This window comes from Carassius gibelio, chromosome B10 (genome assembly GCF_023724105.1).
Source record: "Carassius gibelio isolate Cgi1373 ecotype wild population from Czech Republic chromosome B10, carGib1.2-hapl.c, whole genome shotgun sequence".
Lineage (NCBI taxonomy): Eukaryota > Metazoa > Chordata > Actinopteri > Cypriniformes > Cyprinidae > Carassius > Carassius gibelio.
In genome coordinates, this window is record NC_068405.1 from 22,778,010 (window position 1) to 22,800,939 (window position 22,930).

General features: G+C 34.5%; 1 protein-coding gene across 3 annotated transcripts in view; it reads left to right on the plus strand.

The window, feature by feature from the left end:
* LOC127966884 (cAMP-specific 3',5'-cyclic phosphodiesterase 4D) overlaps window positions 1–22,930 on the plus strand; it is a 222,559-nt gene that overhangs the window by 3,145 nt on the left and 196,484 nt on the right. The window contains exon 2 of one of the 3 annotated variants that reach the window (XM_052568211.1): window positions 14,501–14,586. The exons of the other annotated variants lie outside the window; for them this stretch is intronic. Within the exon in view, the coding sequence (XP_052424171.1) occupies window positions 14,545–14,586 (42 nt within the window). The 5' untranslated portion in view covers window positions 14,501–14,544. The remainder of the gene's footprint in view (window positions 1–14,500; window positions 14,587–22,930) is intronic. 3 annotated transcript variants of the gene reach the window in all.

Below are 22,930 nucleotides of genomic sequence, written 5' to 3' on the forward strand. Positions count from 1 at the left end.
CAGCCTTGTCTTCTCCTTCAGCTAGTTGGAGCCTGGTTTGGAAGGGGGTGGTGGGTGTGTATTTGGCTGCACATGCAATCAGTCTCATTTTTGTAAACCAGCGTGTAACCAAGCATTGGGCTGATAACTACGTCCAACACACAAGGATTCGTTCATGTTCTTTTTCTTGGAGTAACAAGCCAATGCTTGTAGATGTCCAGCGGTCTTTTGTAGATGAAAACAAGTTTCTTCTAGTTCATTGGACATTGGTGAAGGCACACAGGTAAGTTTCTTCACTGTCAGTCTTTTTCGTCTCTCGAATGTTGACATTTGAATCTCTTCCAACAGGCAAGTTGAGACTGTCGCTGTTGAAGGATCTTGTTTCCTTGTTGTGGTAGCGATTGAAGTGTGCAGCGTTGGCTTGGTATCTTGAAACGTAACATCAGCTAAAAAGTGATGGACTTGTACATAATTTAAAGAAGCCTTAGCTTGCAATGATGTTGTCCTCTAAGGTTCCTTAGTGGTTGTTATGTTTGGCAAATTACACTTTGCTGTTTAGGTCTTTTGGGGTCTTGAGATAAAACACTTTTTTTTTTTCTTTAATTGGCATGATGGTTTCATGAAGAACTTTTAATATCCATGCATCCAAGGGTTCCTTTTAGTGGAAGAAGGTTCTTTAGAGTATTAAAATGTTCTTCACACTAAACAATGGACTTTTTAAGATCTATTTGCTGCAAGCTTCTTAAGAAGCTTCTTAAAACCTGAGCCTTCATTTTCTACAGTACTTAATGAAAGAAGATTCTGCAGTGGTTCTGAGTTCTGCTTTAAGAACTATTTTTGGCTGTATTGGGTCTTGAGTCGGTTCTTTGGACATATAGAAACATCTTGATGCATCATTACAGGTACAGTACTTTGATACTGTTGTGAGCTGGTGATCATTAGCATTTAGACGTAATTTATTTAATTTTATTTTACCTGTGGTTCCCAACCCTATTCCTGGCCTTCCAACACTGTGCATTTAGCATATTTTCGGGAAAAACAAATATGTTTGTCTGAATTTTGTCTGAAAAATCTTTTCCCCTGATCTTATAGATCAGCATGAAAATTGTGAAATGGCAACAGTTAGTCTTTGAATGAAACTAAAGCAATTACAGCATTCTGAGCAGTTTTCCAACTTGTGTCTTGCTGTATCATGTGTATGTTATGTAAATATATAATACCTTCTTAAAAATACCTGATTGATCCATTGCAAGAGTGTTTTTTCTTCACAAAGATGTCTCCAAAACCTTTCATTATGATCTGTTTGCATGCATCTTATACCCTTTGTACTGTCTCCCTGGACATTTTGACAGAAATCTTTCTTGTTTTGTATTATTTAATGTAGATGAACTTAGATTATATGTGATTTAGTATAATAAAAGGAAGTTATTTGGAAGTTACAAAAGTGTTGGACAAGAAATGTATATTTAACGCCAGTAAAGAAGGGTCCCTTTGGACTGTTAACCCAAAGAAAAGGTTCACACACACTGCTGCATTGCTTGTAAAAGGTGTTGGCTTCACTTTGACATTCCTGTGTAACCAAGAATGCATGAAATGCATGAATTACCATGCAGTTTAAGAGTATTGCTTACAAAACTCACTTAGCTGTTACACAAGTACAGTGATGGAGATTTTTATTTTTTATTGGCTGCAGACAAATAGAATGTTTTGTATATAATGATAACTACTACACTGCATGTAGCATCTGCAAGCGGTCTAATTCCAGTACATGCACATGCATGCCACATATGTAAACAAGTCGCTCACAGATAAATATCCCAGACGTTTCATGTGTTGTCAGGAGTAATTATCAGTGAAAAACTTTCTCTTCAAATGTCTTGAGGTGCTAGTGTCTGTGATTTCACATTGTTTATTCTGTGTCTGGTTGCAGCCGGCGTGTTTCAAACACAAAACCTGAAGCATTGATTACAATCCAGAGAAGATTGTTCCACAAAGCTATCATTACCCGGTGCCATGTACAAGAGGGAGTTGCATTTTTTAGCTTCACAGAATGGAAAAGCCTGCATCAGTTTCTCCAGCATTTTTTTCTTCAAAATAAAGCATCCGGTTTTGACAGTCGAGCTCCACTGATGAATTCTGGGTTGTTTCCTGGAGACAGAATAAGCATAGTCCATAAGACATCTGTTGGAGGAGTCGTGGGATTGTGAGGTCAAATGTCTGATTGGAAGAAAGATCAAAGCTTTGTCTCATTTGTCTCTGATCAGTTACTAAGGCCAAGATTATTGGGCTTTGTAGCACATCACAGAACAGTGATCTGTCTTTGTACAGAAAAACTCTTTTTGGAGGTTAGCAGGCTGCTGTTATCAGACTCCGTGTTTATTTCAGATTTACCCATCATCCATTAGGATTGGGACTACAGAGATTGTTCGTCTGGCCATTTAATCATTTGCAACTTCAATTAGCCTAATCTTTGATATCGAGTCACTCTGCAGGGCTCCAGACAGACATTTTGTGACCACTTTTTCTGCCGGTGCAACTATTTTTTGTGAGTGGTCACACTTGCGCGACCACCAACTCATAAGCTCTTCCATTTTTGTTGCATTTGAGAAACTTCAAATGGCAAACGAAATGAAAGCGAAACTAAGCCACGCTAAGTTTCAGCTGTACAACACCAACCGTTTGTCAGCTCGGATCACGACGCAAACAAACTTGTCCGAGCTTAGAACAGCTTTACTCTGGAGCCAAAGTTGATTTCGCAACACTGTTACTGCACAGATTCAACAGTGCTGTTAGATCCATTGAGAGTATTTCGGTGCTTGCATCAGGTGTAGACACAGTCTTAGGAATCATTCGTTTTTTTTCACTTTTAAGTATTCACGCTTTGGGCACACCCCCTAATTCCACTCTTATTAAATGTAACATAATTTTTTCTAGCATATGGAACTGACAACTTCAGTGATTATGTGTGATTTAGTAGCAATTTGAAGAAAAGTTTGTGACTTTTCTTATTTCATACACAAGAAAGTTAGCTGGCTGCTGCTAACTTTACAGACAAAATACTATAGAACCACTGATCTATAATAGAGATTCATTATATATAGATAATTCAATAGAACTTATTATAATCAGTGATTTGCCGGCGCAATATCATGGTGTCTATCATCGCCGATGGCTTCGTCTATCGGCTTAATCCTACAGGTTTTGACATTTGGGCATTGGAATTATAGAATTTATTGGCGTCATACCGCTGACTTTTTTATATTATCGTGCTTTTTACATTTTATTTTATTAATGCTGATAAATAAACCACACTTTTTCCTTGGAGTCTTACCTATTGTTACATATTGTTAAATACAAATAGAATATTTAATTATTAAATTTAATGTTTATTATTTTAAACATTTAAAATTGTTTATTTTTGCTGTATTTGTGAAATCTATATTTCTGTTAATTATTTTCAAAAAAAGTTTACTTTATTTAGATTTTTCATTGTAGGCCTTATTTTATATAGACTGTTTCAACGGCAACAACATAAACAAACATTACTGCGCATGCGTGCTTTTGTGGCCCTAACTTCCGGTAGACTTCCAAATAGAATCAATAACAACAGCCAAGTCCCTCTAGAGTAGATAATTGTTTTTGATAACAAACTAAATGTTTGCTGCGCAAATCAGGTGGACTTAATGAAAATGCAAATACATTCTTTGCCAGCAGGAGATGCTTTAAAGCGCGAGAAATAGAGGTTTCCCCAGTAACAGCTATAAACAAAGCAAAGATACGTTCCCAAACTCTGCCTTATCAGGCATATAACATGCAAGTTTTCCATAAATACAGTGATATAAAAACACTGTGTCTCATTTCGATATTTAAACATATAAATGTAAGGAATATTTATTATTAAACGTGCAGTACGTACTTATGTTTATTCAACGAAGCCTTTTGGTAAATCGATCAGTTTTAAAATCGTGGCGAGTCTCCACAAATAAATAAATGTATGGGAAACACATCCCACCTTAACTTTAACTGCATTTGTAGACGGCACTGCAGCCAGACAACACAGACCGGAAGTTAACTTAGGGCCAGGCGCGTGCGCCCGATGAAACCGTCTTTATATTTTTTAAAAATTATCTGAAGTTTTCATGTATTTTTTTTGGAATCCCTAGATCAAATTATATATTAAAGGCCATGTTGCAGGTTAACCACCACTTTGATTAATGGGTACATAAATCACTCAAGATATGTGTATCATTTTTAAAATGTCTCAAAAATGGGCTTAAAGACCTATTTTTTTAAGTTTTTGGTATAAACGTTTTTTTTACGCAACTCGGCGATGACGTCATGTTGGGGAGAGGTCGAGGAAGGGTAGCCTCAGTCTAGTATGATGCCGCATTCCAGGCAACCCGTAACCCGTGTTTTTCCAACCTTAAGGCCGTGGAAGTGCACTGGAACGGCAATCAAAGCCGTGACTTCCCACCTGTTAACTCGTGTCATGTACTAGATCGATGTTCTCCGAGTTGCGAGGTCACACAGCACGCGAAACAACAATGACAGCCCCTACGGATAATACTGCCTACGGATGCAGTGTTTATGCAAGTGGTACACATTGAAAAAATGATTTTAGGTCAATGCAACGTTGCAATAAAATTAATAATCTAGTTACACTTCCTTGCGCTCAGAAAGTTTGGTGTAACTTGCCTGGAACGGTACAAAGTCGTTAGTAGTGATATGAAATAGTGATTACGAGCTCAAAAACCTGCCTGGAACGTGCGCAGCATCAGAACTATAGCGACTTACTGGGATGAGGAAGAGGTGGCAAGAGCCAACATCTATGATGACCCACAGCCGTGTAATTTCGATCGAGCCAGCCGTGAGAGGGCAAATGAAGAATTGCCAAGAACTGATGTCCGTCAAAGCCTGTAATGCATGGGCCGAGGAGAATGAGTGGAGTTGGTGAAGTGTCCTGGTGAGTTGCTATCATTTAGCATCGCAGCAATGAGCACTGGAGCTAGTTTACGAGCAGCAGTGCACAATTAACGACACACACACACACACACACACACACACACACACACACACACACACACACACACACACACACACATATATATATATATTATTATTATTATTATTATTATTATTATTTTTTTTTTTTTTTTTACTGTCATTGAGTAGCACCGATTGAAAAAAAAAAACATTTTTTTCTTTATATCTAGTGGCAATTATCATGACGTTAGTTCAGATAATTATCGGTAACCTTTGTCATAGTAGTGTCGTAGAACTGGTAAATTTTGTCTTTGTCATCTAGAAATAGAAGACATCATGCTAGCTATATGGACGTTTCTAAGCGTTTATCTCTTCCTCCAGTGAAATGTTGTTGCAAACGTAGCCGCGTGTGTGTCACTGTGTTTGACAGGAGCTTGTGTGTGGATGCTGTCCCATGGAAACTGCGCTGAAAAGCTTGTGCTGTAGGGAAGCGAGTGCGTTTGGGTCGCTGTTGGTCGATATCTATCTATCTATCTATCTATCTATCTGTCTGTCTGTCTGTCTGTCTATCTATGTAGTCTATCTATTAGAGGTGCTCCGATCACGATGGGCCGATCGTTAATGCGCATCTCGTCAGTAAAGCCGGTTTTCTAATCAGCGGTTAATTCCATCAGGTGCGTGATTTCACATAGAGCAGCTGTTACTACACAGAGCCGTGGTTAACTGAGAAGATGCGCCAAAAAACGCTGAAAATGAAGTGGATTTGCGCATCTTCTCTATTAACAACGGCTCTGTGTAGTAACAGCTGCTCTATGTGAAATCACGCACCTGAGGGAATTAAGCGCTGATTAGAGAACCGGCTTTACTGACGAGATGCGCATAACGATCGGCCGATCGTGATCGGAGCACCCCTACTATCTATGTAGTCTATCTATCTATATATATATCTATGTATTTATCTATAATCTGAATACTCACGTCTACTACTCTCTCTCTTAGTAACTCTCAATGCTCTCAAGGCGGGCTTTGGTAAATTCTCTCCCCAGCGTGACGTGATGCAATGCATTGTGGGGGAAAGGAGACCGCTGCAAGATAGTACCTATTTTTTCGTATTATATTCCGTTTTGTGATACCCAACAACATAAAATACAATGGATAACAGTTTAAATGTGTATTACCAACAAGCAAATTGCACAAATTCGTAATAAAATTAACCTTGCAACACGGCCTTTAAAAGGAATTTGTGAAAACCCCATTAAACTAAATCCTGTGTTATATTTTCCACATCCACGAGTCCGCTAGTGTCCGCTATGGTATGCGTGACGTAAAATTCGTCATCGAAGAGGCTCTGCACTGACATCCATGTGCCTCCCATTTTTTGTGACCAGTCAGTAGGCTTCAAAAGCACCAACTGCATATGCGCAGGCTGTGTGAAGAAGCCTGTTGCTACTTGAACCTGTACAATCCGTTGATTAAAACAATATAAAGACAGCCAAATGTGCAATAATTCTGGGCAATTGTTTGTTCTCATTTTTTTTGGAGGAGACCATCAGTGTATGATTTCAGTAGTTTAAACACCAGTAGTACGCGTCCGTTTAACAGTGTCAAAGTGGTCTTGATTAGGTCTGATTGTACATGAAATTGTGGAGGTGGTTTGGCACATAGACTCTGATTAAATGAATGATTTTGCATTTTTAAACCAAAGTCTGGTTTCAAAACTGACAGGTTTTAGAACTTTTAAAAGGCTTATTTTGCCTAGAGGGTGCACCCTACTGAGAGAAACCATCGGATCTGAAACTCAAAGCACATGCAGGCGTCTAAACGAGTGTGGAGGTGATGGACGTTATATCACCTGAAGTGACGCACGTACCGCTGTAGAAAAGGTTTTTGTGTGGTTTAACGGTCTGAGTGAATAGGGAATGGAGAGCCTCATTATGTAATAACGCCAGCCAAACAGGTTTGAAATGAATTCAAGATTGTTCCTTCCCTGATTAGTTGAGTGTTTGGAAAATAAGCTACTGTCTGGGTTTAGTAGCGATAATTTTAGTGATAATTTTGTCGTCATTTACTCACCCTCATGCTGTTCCAGTATGACTTTCTTTCTTCTCTTGAACATAAAAGAAGTTTAGAAGATTGTCGAGCTGTCAAACACCAAAAAGTACAAACTGCACCTCAGAAATGTGGCACATATGACTCATGGACATCATGGAGGCTTCAAAAGACATGACATTGAGTAAAATGGTGGCAAGTTTTTTTTTTGTTATGGACAAACTGTTCATGCAGTGCATGCTCCTTCTCAGATGTTGCAGAAGAATTCTTATGAATAGTTCACCCAAAAATGTTTTTATTTTGTTATTTTTTTACTGTTCTACTCAAGAAAGAAAAATCACCTACAACTCAAATGTCACGAGGGTGAATAAATTAACAGCTATTTTTTTTTTTTGGATGAACTATTCCTTTAATTTCTCAAATTGCTCAGATTTTCAAAGAAACCAAGGTTTGCAATAAGAGTCAGAGATCTCAATATAATAAACACAACAATTTCTCATCTAATTCCTCCAAGAGCAAAAAATCTGAGTTGCTTTTATAGTTCTAAACTAAACGAATGGAGAAAAACATCCAAGACAAAGTTAATACTTCAGCTAAATATGAGAACTCACATTTTCATCTGGGTTATTTAAAAGAACTCAAATCAAGCTAAAACTGTGGTCTTTTTCTCCAAGACTTGAGTGATTGACTGTGCTGGTATCTTGACAGCTCTTGATTCTGTAGGTTACTCGGTGCTGGCACACTGATGGTGATTTGTATTGAGACGGCATGTGATGAGCATCGTTCATTTCAATCAGCTTCCCGATCAGGCAGACACCAGCTATTGAGCGTGATTTCACGCGGCACACATTTTTCCATTAGATCATTCTTTATACTGCGGTGAAACTGTACTGCTGGCGGCAGCTTGATGACATGATCCAATCTGGCTCCTTATGAATCAATATCAGTGATTAAATTCCCAGTGGAGCTGATTTTGAGGACTAACTGAGAAGCTGCACATTCAAGAGCCATGGAGCCGTAAAGTACTAAAATTCATTGGCACCATAAAAAATGAGGATTTTCTTATTAGACGTGAGCATTTGGCAATAACCGAGCTCTCGGTGTTTATGATTTTCTTGAATTTTAATATAGTTAATTATTACTCATAACAGTAGCTTAGTAATGGTGAAGAGCTGTTGTATGGTTGCAAAGGATAGATTTGCTGTCTGCTCGCTTATTTTTATTTTATTTTTTTTTGATAATGCTGGAAACTGTTTTCAAATGATTATGATGATCTGCCCAAGCCATCATTTATTGTTTTTAATCTTGCTTCGACAATTTATGTCATCATTACACATGTTGAATTGGCCTCTCTCCAGTCATAAATCTTTAAAGGCGCTGAAACATGAGTCACTGTGCTTAATGAACTAGCTTGAGGCTGGGAAAGAACTGATCTCTTGTAGCTCAGCAGGGACACCTATTGGAATCACCCATAAAATGTGCTCAAATTAAGACATCACACCTGTTGTGTGAGTCTATAAACAGCAGAAAAGCATCTCTTGTGTAGCAAATCAGAAAATGTGACCAATCAGAGCTTCCTCTTTGCCTGTCAATCAGTTTGGTAGGATGATGTGTTTTTGAAGGACAAGATTTTGGAATTAGGGTGTTTGGTCTAGTTAAGTAAAAGTAAAGTACGTTTGTAAAAAAAAAAAAAAAAACCCTGTCAAAATGCACAGATCTTTTTTTTTCATTAAACTATTGAGTTTCTTTACCCCTATATTTTGGATAGAAGTACCTTAAAGGTAGTGGACAAAAGCATGGACACATCCCATAAACCCGAAGGCTCAGGTGCAAGACAAAAATAAGGTCAATCCAAACGAAACAAACTAAAAGTCAAGTTCATCTGTCATTTATAAAGTTAAATGACATAAGGCTAATGGTTTAGGTCAAAGACTCTACTGATGAAATGTCTCTTTTTGTTTTTATGATCGGTGAAGTGTGTACTTCGCATTGCAAGGTCTAAATAAATTTGTAAAAAGTAAAAGGTCTGACTTTTTCCCTTTGGAAAGAGTGCAAGTATTCAGTTTTACAGTATATTATTTCCCCCCAAAATAACATTTTGATAATAAAGTACAATTACTTTATATTCTCGACTTGTCTTGGCTTGAGCTGTTGTTGAATGTTGCTTAAAATAATAAATATTCTGCATTAGGTAATATGTAAAATCAAATGAAATTGATTTGATGTTCCTAATCCCACCTAGATCTGTTGCAGTGGGTCCCAGATGTATATACTTATGAAGCAGTGTTCTCCAGTAAGCTTTCTCTGTTGCTCTATATGATGAGGTTATTCCCTCAGCAACTCTAGTAATTTTAGATACTGATTGGACCAGGTTGTATTTCAAACCCCAACTTAGTTGTCCTGAAAATTGATAAATCTTTTATATTACAGTTGTGAGAGACTGTGCATCAAAATAACAAACCTGAAATTACATAGTATTATATTGTTTCTCCATGCATCACAATATTGGATTTGTTAGGTTCATAGTAGTGTCAGACAGCTCACAAATGTACTGCCTACAGTCCATTCACTGACCATCTGACTGCACGCATAACTGGGAAGCACTTGCAAACATGCCAGTTTCCAATCAGATTGCATTAATTGTTATGCAACTTCCTGCAGTCTGAGTGCACAGGTCTTTATCAGTCTGCATAGCAACAAAGTTGTGTCAAAGTTACCGGACTGCAGCACTGAACACTTTTGAAGAAGAACTAATCTCAGATTTGACAAAGTTTGCCAGGTTAGTGCCTTCAAATCTTTGAAAGATATTTAAGGGTTTGGTTTGAGGCATTAGGAGCAAGTTAACTAGATGGGCAGAACTGTGAAATAACCTAGGAAATAATCCATATTTAGGTAGCTGATGCATAACATTAGTCAATAAGAGGATTGTAGGTAAAAGGGACAGTGCATGCTTTAAGTGCTGTGACTTGTCACTGTTTTGTCACTGTAGTTAATTTTAAATGGTTTGACAAAGGTATTTTTAGATGTACAAATATTCCTTGTCATCCCTTAGTCTCATTTAAGATTGTTTGTAGAGACAGAAATTCTGATTTGAAGCCTACAAACAGTGCTGTCAATTGCCTTATTTCCATAATGGTCCATGATGATGCCACTTCTTTCCATACTGGTACATGATGCCACTTCTTTCCATACTGGTACATGATGCCAGGTCAGCAGGCAGGAAAATATTACAATAATATTGAAAAATGTCCAGCTGAATTTCTTCCAATGGAAAATGCTTTTGCCCCCATATTGATGTAAACTACAATTTCAAATGTTTGGGGTTTGTCATACTTATTTGTTTTTATTTTAAAACAAATTAGCTTCTTCTGCTCACCATGGCTGTATTTATTTGATAAAAAATACAGTACAAATTTTGTAAAGATGTGAAATATTATTACAATTTAAAATTATTTTTTTATATAAATATATTTGAAAATGTAATTTATTCCTGCCATCATAATTGAATTTTCAGCATCAGTACACCATTCGTCAATGTCACATGATCCTTTAGAAATCAATGCTGATTTGCTGCTCAAGAAACATTTCTAATTATTATCACTGTTGAAAACCATTGTGCTGCTTCATATTTTTGTGGAATATATATGATGACATTTTGTATGGATTCTTTTTTAAGAACAGTATTTATTTGAATCTAAATCTTTCATAACATTATAAATACTAGGGCTGGGTAAATAAATGTATTTTTCGATTAATGTTTTTTTTTTTTTTAAATGACGTAGATTCAATATCGATTCTCAAAAGCCGCGAATTGATCTTTTCCGGTATATTTATTTCAGCACACATTTAAAACAAGATTTGATTAACGTGAAACTTATCATTACTCTTCTCCACTAGATATCACCCTCTTATTTACTTTGCGCGATGTTACAACGCAAAGCCTGTCATTCATTCAGCACTTATAATGGCGGAGATACTGTTGATGAGAACCAAAAACAAAGCCATTTGCGTGATTCGCAATGCTCAGGTGAAATGCTATAGGATTACTGTTAATCTGCGGAAGCGTTTTATATTATTTCGCAATCAATGAATGAATGGCGGATGGTGCGTTGCATTGTTTTGTTTACTAACGTACACACATACTAAAGCACGTACGGCACTTGCAGTGTTTTCAGCTTCTGTCGTCTCACTATAATGATATTATGCATACACAAATATCATCTCCAGCTGCTCTGAGAGTCACTTCGTTAGCTGCAAGTTCCTCATGGCAACCTGTCAAAATAAGTTTAGTTTAAAGTTAAGAAACATCAGAATATATTACTATTTAGCAGTCGTAATACTCAATGCTACTACTGTGATACAATGCTACTATCTTTTTTTTTTTTAAAGGAATAATCACATTTGTTTTCTTTTTTAAATTTAACAGTAAACCTCTGTTGTGCAGAACTTTGTTTTATTATGTAATTAGTTTTATTTATTCACCATTTGTAAACTGATGTTTACTGTTCATTTTTAGAAATATCAACAGCATTTGTATTAAAACTATAATCACTGAATGTAATAAAGATAAACCTAGAATAGAATCAAGAGCTTGCAAATCGAATTGAATCTGGATGTCTGAATCAATACCCAGCCCCAGTAAATACTAATAGGTTTTTGTTTAATGGAATGCATAAAAGTATTATTTTCATAAAAGAAAATCTTATCCCCTACATTTGAATGGTAGTGTAGTTACAGCAGGTGCTAATGAGGCCATTCCTTAAATCCTACTTAGAAAAAAAAAGAAAAAGAAATGACTTTGGTGCGTCTGTAACTAAAGGCCTCACAAGGACACCTGTATGAGTCTCACTGATGCACAGAAACGTGATCTGGATGATGTGTCTCACCCGTGTGCCCTAAAATTCCATTCAGACGGCTTAATATCCTTCATTATTATTTCTGCCCCTGGTTCATTTTCCATTTAATATCAGCGCCTGTAGCAGTGAAGCTGAATTGGTGCACTCTAATGGTATAAAATCCCACAATTATCCAAGGACTTTTTGAAGTGATTTAGAGAGTCTTCAGGGGCGCAGGGTTGGTTTAAAGAGTGATAGGTGATCGCAGGGACTCCGCCGGCGATGGATTTTTATCGGTTTTCGATAAAAATAACCCACAGTGACTCACAGCGCTGAAGTGTCAATCTTATCTGTATGTGACCGTGGAAGAACTTCTCGTTGTTGAAAAGAACTTGACTTGTTACTGTAGTCAGCTCAACAATTTCCAGCCCCACCCACGCAGATCTCACTTTACATCACAGGCTATTGCAGCGAGAAACCTCATTGTGACTTAAAAGACATGTCATGACAATCAGCAAGGACTTTTCATGTTTTGTTTTCTTCCACCGCACCCATTGTGTGACTGTCAGCAGAGCAAAACGAATAATTTCCCCTTTGTGTTGAAAGTGACTGGAGTCTGTGTTCGTCACCAGACTTCTCGTTTCAGTCGTTGGACTATAATCTACAAATTTTAACACAGTGAGTCTTGTTTACTGAAATAGCCAAATGTCACCAAAGCTCCGGGACATCGCTGTTTCATGGCTCTTAATTCATGGCTTTTAGATCTCAGTTGTTGTTCATTTAATTATCAACTTTGTCTCAAATGTCTAAAATCTTTTATCAGGAGAAATAAACTGGCACACGTGAGAGCTGACATAACAGCAGCCCAGATTATTTGTTGAGAAATGTTTGAGTTCATAGTGAGATTTCCGGCTTTTGATTGCACATGTTGAGATCTCTTTTGGAAAACTAAAGGAGAAATATCATGCGAGACTGCGGTTTATTTTTCACATCAGGAGAAACATTTCATAAGCAGGAGACTTTAAAGTCAACATTTAAATGGACCCGATTTATCTTACCTTTTTTTTTCTTTTTCATCTTAACATTTTCTTTTGGCTTACTCGACTTGTGCTTATGTATTTTTCAACCACCTGATATATAGAAACAATTTTCATCATCTAGTTGATTGTCAATCAGTGTTTTAGTGTGATTTATTAATATTTTAAATTACATTTTTGTATTTTCAGTTTTCATTTTAATATTTATTTTTCTTTCTTCTTCTTCAATGTAATTTCTTTTTAGTTTTTTTTGTTTTAGGGTTAACTATCTTTCACATTAGTCAGTGCATTAGCTAACATGAACATACATTGAAAAACATATTAGAAAATGTTGAACATTAAGGTTAATAAATGCTGCAATATTGTTCAAGTATCATGTTAGCTAATAGTTAACTAATTTTAACAAATGAAACCTTATTGTAAAGTGTTGCCAGTTTTGGTTTATTTAGTTTGGGTTTTGTGTAAGTACTTTACATTTTTTTCTTTTTGCTTATTTTGATCTATTTTTAATTTATTTTTATATATTTATTTATTTTTTTATATATTTATATATTTAGCTTTCAATCATTTTTATTTCAGTTAATTTTAGTACTTTAAAGTGTTAGTTCACCCAAAAATCATAATTATGTAGTTAATGACCTCATGTTGTTCCAAACCAGTAAGACCTCTGTTTATCTTTGGGACACAGTTTAAGATATTTAGTCCGAGAGCTCTCAGTCCCTCCACTGAAACTGTGTGTACGGAATACTGCCTATGTCCAGAAAAGAGAAACATCATCAAAGTGGTCCATGTGACATCAGAGGGTCCGTTAGAATATTTTGAAGCGTCAAAAATACATTTTGAAAAATGTAAAGCACTGTTTATTTCATATGTATCTTTGTTCTATTATGTTTATATATGCTTGTAATTTGTTTATTTTCTATGCTGATTTACTCGCCTACAAAATCATCCCAGTCATTCTTTTTTATATATATATATATATATATATATATATATATATTTTACATATCACAATTTATATTGCAGGAAAACAATATATTGCAATGTGAGTTTTTTCCAATATCGTGCAGCCCTAGCTTGTGGGCTGCTTTGGACACGTCATTCATCTTTCTTCTCCTCTTTGTTCAATCTGTTGCTGATTTGCATGATTTGCTGGCTCAGGTTTGTTGCATTACTCTACAAAGCTGGATTCATCCCAACTGCAGTCTTACAGTGGGTGTTCTGTTCGTCTGTCCTTATTTTAATATTAACTCTGACCCCATCGCTCAGTTTTAAAACCTTGTGAGTGTTCTCGCTAACTCTCTATAAAGAGTCTAATTTGAAGCTCTATTCATGGGCAGAATCATTAACAGTCTCTCAAGTAGCCACATAAGTAGTGACTTGATTTTAATGGTTTGATTGTTAGCATGTTGATTAGCTAACAGCTTAATATATAGGGTGTGCAAACATATAAGTAGTGCACAGAGCAGTTGAGTAAATTAATGAATGTTAGCTATTATGTTTATTTATATTCATTCAATCATTCATACATGTCTTCTATAACCATACCCATGTCTAAAGTGCTTTTACCACATGTATACCACATCTATTTGCTTTATTCTTGTTTTTCTCTTCTAGCACTTTGACTGTGTGAAGAATTACATGCTGGAGTATCTCACAGGATGAAAAAGATTGATTGCACAGCGGCAGACTCTCCACAGACTGTGAGTGCATTTCAGTACTTCTGTACCTTCACTGTACAAAGTGTAAATGAGGAATAAATCCCATAATGTGAATCTTGGGAATTGGGGTGAAGCAATTTTATTACGTTCCACTAATTTGTCATAGAGAAAGCCTGTCGGCTGTGGAAGAGCCATCAGAGCCTGCGTTCTTACAGTATGTTCACTACTCTCACTTTTTTAAATTGCAATCATTCTTTGCCTTTGAGGTTTGATGAATCATTCTAGGAGCTCTGGGTGATGCATGTAATATTCAAGACTTTTTGCAAGGAAAAATGATTTGCAGCAAAGTTTAAAGGCAAATGCTGATAAAAAAGCTGAATAAATGCTGATGAAATGCACCTTTGATTTGACTCATTACAGAACAGTGGCACCAGAAGCAATTACACTGCCTCATTTAAAGTCAAAATGAAATCAAAGGGACTCTATTTACTTTATCAATACACAGTATTATTGTTAATGATTCACCAGTGCATGCATGCTATTCCTCCAAAAAGTTGTTTGTCTGTATAATCTTTCATTAATATAAATTCCATACAGTTGCAGAATAAAATAAGGTCCTGTTCTCATACTCAGAAATACATTATCAAAGTAAATGGGTTGCCATCACTTCTTGACTGTTTGCCACAACATTTTCATTTAGTTTTAGTGCTCTGTAAAAAAAAAGATTTTTCGACAAAATATTATTAAATATTAAAATATTATTTCTAAATTAAAATGTCACTTTTAATTTAACATGTTACTAGCTTATTGTTTCTGATTTGTACAATTTATTTGAAACTGAGTGAAAAATGCTTTCACATCAATTTTTGTCAGTGAATAATAAAAAAGTGTTGTGGAAAAGTTCATTTATTTCAGTAATTTAACTCAAATTGTGAAACTCGTGTATTAAATAAATTCAATGCACACAGACTAAAGTAGTTTACGTCTTTGGTTTTCTTTTAACTGTGATTAATTTGGCTCAGATTTAACAAAAACCCACCAATTCACCTCAGGCTGCTATTATTATCATAATCATAATCTAACAGTGTTCTAATCATGTGTTCATATTTTCATAGACATGTTTTCATGTCATTTTTATTTTAAAAACATTAATTTTCATATCAGTCTTCAGATATTTTCATCATGGCCATGTTCCCCTGCACACGCCCCGCTTACTCGAGTACTCGTTTTTGAAACCTATCGATAAGAAATTAACAAAAATGTCCATCCCTACAACATAGGTTTAAATACATTTGTCCCATTTAATTCACAGTGTCGGCTCAAACTGTCCATGCACGCCCTTTGGTAATTGTAGCACAGTGTTTGGGTCAGTCATGTGATTTGTGACGGAAGTGTGTGTCACCGTCGGAAAGCTCTAATGTGACAGAGGGTGTGAGATCAACAGACTTGTCACATTCTCACTCCTCATGTCAGTTTCTGCATCGCCGGGTAACATCAATGTCAAGCGTGATCAGCAGTGCAGCTGCAAATCGTTTCTAATGCCTTTAAATGAGGGCACACAGCTCCAGCAGCAATGACGAGCATGGTCGCGTCGGCCGCCTTTAAGTGCATTTATAATTACGTGTCCAAATGGCATCTCAGAGTGATACTGCATGGGCTGGAGAAGGCGAGGAGAAATGAACAACTATTAGTCTCAGTTGTTTCTTCTAGAAAGCAATAATGTTAAAGATGAAAGTCTCTTGTCCTTCTCCGATTTTCTTCTGAGAAATAACCCCTTTTAATCTCAGAGGAGATTAAACATTGTTTTCAGTTGCTTAAGATAATTTGAACTCAAACATTTCTCATTAAATTCTTCCACCAAATAATATTGTTTTTATAGTTCTATACTCTTACTGTGCAATTATAGCCTTATTTGTGTATATTAGGTTTATTGTTATCTAAGAATAAAACTACAAAGTATTTTCATTTCTTCAACAATAACTGAAGTAATATAAAATCTTAAAAACCTCAAGCTTATTTTATTTCAGCTAGTTGCAAAGATTGCCAAAATTTATTTTGTTTTAGTTATAATACTTTATTTATTTATTTTATTATTGGGTTTTATTTTGATTTCTGATTATTTCTAATTACACTAGTCAACATTTTAAGTGGATCAAAAACCTAAAACCAAAATCATATCTTAGAACCACTTTGAACTTTTTTTTGACCCACTTCAAATATTGAATACTATATTTGTAAAACTTACTTGGAATTACTGAGAAAAACGTTTCTAAAACTATTAAAACTTTATCGACACATTAAAAAAAGAGCTGAAACTAAAAAATAAACTTAATAAAAACAATAAAGAAACATTTTAAAAAGGAAAACTAAAACTAAATGAAATCTAAAACTTAATCTAAAGCCATAGTCATTTTTGATAAAGAACCAAAAAAAATTAACACAAATCAAAAACAAATTACCGTATTTTCCGGACTATAAGTCGCACTTTTTTTCATAGTTTGGCTGGTCCTGCAACTTATAGTCAGGTGCGACTTATGTATCAAAATTAAATTGACATGAACCAAGAGAAATGAACTAAGAGACATGAACCAAGTTAAAACATTTCCGTCTACAGCTGCGAGAGGGCGCTCTATGCTGCTCAGTGCTGCTCAGTGGCTGGAGACAGTAATGTTTTCTCTTGGTTCTTGGTTCTAAATAAATGCGACTTATAGTCCAGTGCGACTTATATGTTTTTTTCCTCATCATGATCTATTTTCGGACTGATGCGACTTATACACAGGTGCGACTTATAGTCCGAAAAATACGGTAACAGTTTACCAATTAAAGCAGGACAAAAATCAAAATATTAACAAAAACTATAATAATGGCACTAAGGTAACATTGTATGTGTATATGCATTCCCGGTCCTTAAAAATGACCTGAGCCAGAGTTGACATTGATAAAACTAAACTCAGAACTCTGAGTCTCCTGAGCTTTGAAAAAGCAACCTCTAAACAATAGAAGCCAATAGAAGAGGTTGGCAAATAATGTTCACAAGTCATTAAAAGCATTAATGATTTTCCATCTGTAAGCCTTATTGTCCATTCTGTATCTTTAAAGTCTAGTATTGAATCACCTGGAGCACAGCAACACTATTTTCCTCCTCCTGTGGCTTTGTCATCGGAGTGCTGTGATTGGCTGATTCTTGTAAAGGGCACAATCCATTTTTTTCATGCCTTTTATTCATAGGTTTGTGTTTATCCGTACACAGGCATGTCATGTAGCATCTGTCTGTCAGATAGACGTCAGTGTCCTTTCATACGCACGCACACACATTTCTGCTGACCTCAGAGCGGTACATTAGCTGTGGTGAGGAGTCCCACATGTTTGATCGCATCCTGATAGCTCCTGATTCAATCAATCTGATATAATTAACAGTAATAGAAGAAGATCTTACCAGTAGAAGCCTGAATTTTCCAGATCAAAAGAAGACGATGCAGCATCTGCCTTTCATGCGCACTCAGCAGCCCACTTATCAAACAAACACTCTTCCTGGATCTTTTTAATAGAAAATGATTATGGTGTTCTTTGGCATAAACGTACGCAAAGTGACACTTGATGATTTTCTTGGTCCAGTAAATCTTATAAAAACATGTACAGGTCACATTTTACCACTAAATCAAAAAAGGAAGAAAAAAATAATTATATTTTGTATAGAGAAAATTAAACTATTTTAATATTTATATATTAAGAGTATTTATATTGTTTTTTTTTGCCTATGTATTTAGCGTTTATTTATTTGTTTAAACTTTGTTTACTTTTTTATTACAACAATTAAGCACATCCCTTGAGTTATGTATTTATTTATTGATTGTTTTAGACAATTTAGACAACTGTTTACACAATTGTTGCCTATTTATTTAGACTTTTTATGTATTTGTTTAAACCTAGTTATTTTTACTCCAATATTTTTTAAACTTAATTAAACTTCCATGCTATTGATTGATTGATTGATTGATTTTATTCAGTTATTATTTTAGGTAATTTTTCATTTATTTAGAATATCTACACAATTATTGTCTGTTTATTTAATATTTGTTTATACCTATTTACTCTCTATTTTGGATTAGAACAGTTCTAATTACTATAATGTCTCTGGCTATTTTTCTTTTAATATTTTTCTTTTATTTTCACTGCAGTATTAAAGTAAATCTCTTGAAAAAATGTCCAGAAAAAAATAAAAAATAAATTGAAGCTTATATTTAAAGGTACAGGTTGTATGACCTGCGACTAGAGGGCGCACTACCAAAACAATAACAATCGCGTGGTTTAATGACGCTAAGAAGGAGAGTGGAATGATGGGATTTGTTGTTTTCTACCCAACCGCTGACGGCCATCAATCAGACAATGTGAAAACGATTACCACTTGTTCAACAAATATATACACTCATGTAAATTCAAACATAATAATTGGGCATACTATTCATACGAGTTCAACGATTTGCGCGAGTAGATTATATACAAAGTCAATGCAAAGACACGATCCGACTATGGATCAGACGCATCCTCGCATGGGTCTAGAGATGCGATGCACCGCGTTTGGCGTGTATGCCACCTAAATACTAATCTTGTTGATCATTATAATAACATACGTTTTCTGTAAAGATACGAATCAAAACAACTCACCTGTCGAGTAAAACACAAGTGAGATCGGCATCTCTTTCTAGTTGAAGTTGCGAAGCTCTCTCCATCTAGAAACTGCAACACTGATATTGATCCTCGCTCTTTCTCTCCTCTTGTCCCAAACTCTTCTTGGGTCGTTTGGTTGACCCGTACGCTTACATTTACGGGAGCTGTCCTTGTCGACAGACCCAGTGGCAGAAGGTAAACGGTAATAATGTTCCATAAATAAGTAACACAATCCACCATAAAACGTGCAAGAAGTAAATAAGGAATGGCTTGAAGCAAGCTAGTAGTTTGCTGGACTCTAGACACTACTTCCGCATTTGTCCACGACACTGTTGTCGTGTGGTTTCTACGTCAGTAAAGGCGGTAATAAAGGGTAACTAACGTCATTGACAGGCGACTGCACTGCCCCGTGTCACTGTTTAGAATGGGCATTTTCTCATGATTTACAAGTAGTTGAAAACATTAGAGATATTTTTAGTAATCAGCTGGAAAACCTATATAACACTAGCCTAGTGGTTTTTGGATATTTTACTGGAAATATCTTACAAATTGTACCTTTAAGACTGCATAGATCAAGCTATTTATTATTTAGACTTCTTTATTTAGACTTAGTTCATCCTATGATGTGTAAATACTGCTAAAAAAATATGGCTCATTTCTGTCACGCTGTCATTCTCTGTTTTCTTGGGTGTGCTCGCTTCTCCTTAGGCACTACACCATAGGCACTATAATTCCTCTAGTCTGGTCCTGTCTTCACAGTTATTGCACTCCAGTTAATTGCACAGGTGCAGGAAATCTATTGTCATTAGTTTCCTTATAAATACCTGTCTTTCCTAAGCAGGTAACGATTCACTGAACTCGCGATGCGATACGATTCACGATACTGGTTTCACGATACGATTTTCTTACGATTGATTGTGCAAAATGAGATTTAAGAAAGATAAATAAAAAAGTTTCCTTTTATTATTTCATTCTCACTCAGACAAAATGCTGTACATTTCTTTCTGAAACTGAAATATCTTTGTCAAATAACAAAACTAAATTGAAATATTATAACAAATCTCAAATAAAATAAATAATACAAATAAAATAAATCTTTTCATATAAACAAACTAAGGCTTTGCCAGTGTTCTTTCCTAGCATAGAACCTTTTTTTAAGAAATATCAGCATATCCACATTTTCTGGGCGAAGCTGAGATCTCTGCACATTCACAATGTCCCCTGCTGATGAAAAAACCCTTTCACTAGGGACAGAGGTGGCTGGTGTGGAGAGATATGCTTTTGCTATACTGGATAGCCGTGGGTATAGCCTAGCATTCTCTTTCCACCACTTGAGTGGACAGCTATTGAGGGAAATGGATGTTTCAGCTCTGTACTTATTCATTTCTGCATCAATCTGACTGATGTGTTGTGCAACTGGTTCATTGAAAGTCCCTCCAAGGAGATCTTCCAATGCTGTTTTCTTGGAAGGAGGTTGTTTCAGCTCTGCTCCTGCTCTGTCTGTCTGGTCAAGAGGCTGCACTGCTGCAGGGGGGTGACCACTGGCACCTTCTTTGCCCTCATCCTGCACAGAGGAATAGCAGAAATAAAAAGCCTAAGTAAAATCTAAGTACAACATTGATAGGGTTTTCACATTGTTATAAAGGCAAGATTTTAATATCATTTGTTATAATTTGTATCATTAATACTCAGTTTACACAAACAAATTTGGAAACACATTTAGAAAAATATGTCATTATAATAAACAAATTATTTTAAAAAATCAATTTAGAGAGAGTAAAATAAATACAATTTAGAGAGAGTAAAATAAATACAATTTAGAGAGAATAAAATAAATACAATTTAGAGAGAGTAAAATAAATACAATTTAGAGAGAATAAAATAAATACAATTTAGAGAGAGTAAAATAAATAGAATTTAGAGAAAGAGTAAAATAAATACAATTTAGAGAAGTAAAATAAATACAATTTAGAGAGAGTAAAATAAAAACAATTTAGAGAAAGTAAAATAAATACAATTTAGAGAGAGTAAAATAAATACAATTTAGAGAGAGAGTAAAATAAATACAATTTAGAGAGAGTAAAATAAATACAATTTAGAGAGAATAAAATAAATACAATTTAGAGAGAGTAAAATAAATAGAATTTAGAGAAAGAGTAAAATAAATACAATTTAGAGAAAGTAAAATAAATACAATTTAGAGAGAGTAAAATAAATACAATTTAGAGAGAGAGTAAAATAAATACAATTTAGAGAGAGTAAAATAAATACAATTTAGAGAGAATAAAATAAATACAATTTAGAGAGAGTAAAATAAATAGAATTTAGAGAAAGAGTAAAATAAATACAATTTAGAGAAGTAAAATAAATACAATTTAGAGAGAGTAAAATAAAAACAATTTAGAGAAAGTAAAATAAATACAATTTAGAGAGAGTAAAATAAATACAATTTAGAGAGAGTAAAATAAATACAATTTAGAGAGAGTAAAATAAATACAATTTAGAGAGAATAAAATAAATACAATTTAGAGAGAGTAAAATAAATAGAATTTAGAGAAAGAGTAAAATAAATACAATTTAGAGAAGTAAAATAAATACAATTTAGAGAGAGTAAAATAAAAACAATTTAGAGAGAGTAAAATAAATACAATTTAGAGAGAGTAAAATAAATACAATTTAGAGAGAGTAAAATAAATACAATTTAGAGAGAGTAAAACAAATACAATTTAGAGAGAGTAAAACAAATATAATTTAGAGAGAGTAAAATAAATACAATTTAGAGAGAGTAAAATAAAAACAATTTAGAGAGAGTAAAATAAAAACAATTTAGAGAGAGTAAAATAAATACAATTTAAAGAGAGTAAAATAAATACAATTTAGAGAAAGTAAAATAAATACAATTTAGAAAGCGTAAAATAAAAACAATTTAGAGAAAGTAAAATAAATACAATTTAGAGAGAGTAAAATAAAAACAATTTAGAGAAAAATAAATACAATTTAGAGAAAGTAAAATAAATAGAATTTAGAGAAAGAGTAAAATAAAAACAATTTAGAGAAAGTAAAATAAATACAATTTAGAGAGAGTAAAATAAATAGAATTTAGAGAGAGTAAAATAAATAGAATTTAGAGAGAGTAAAATAAATAGAATTTAGAGAGAGTAAAATAAATAGAATTTAGAGAAAGTAAAATAAATAGAATTTAGAGAGAGTAAAATAAATACAATTTAGAGAGAGTAAAATAAAAACAATTTAGAGAGAGTAAAATAAATACAATTTAGAGAGAGTAAAATAAATACAATTTAGAGAGAGTAAAATAAATACAATTTAGAGAAGTAAAATAAATACAATTTAGAGAGAGTAAAATAAATACAATTTAGAGAGAGAGTAAAATAAATACAATTTAGAGAGAGAGTAAAATAAATACAATTTAGAGTAAAATAAATAGAATTTAGAAAGTAAAATAAATAGAATTTAGAGAAAGTAAAATAAATAGAATTTAGAGAGAGTAAAATAAATAGAATTTAGAGAAAGAGTAAAATAAAAACAATTTAGAGAAAGTAAAATAAATACAATTTAGAGAAAAAGTAAAATAAATACAATAGGTTACCTGGTTCTGCAACATCAGTACAGCTTTCTCCTTCAGTCTGTGGATTACATCATCGCATTGGTCTGTCTCTAGATGAGGCAGAGCCCGGAATCTGGGGTCTAATGCGGTGCA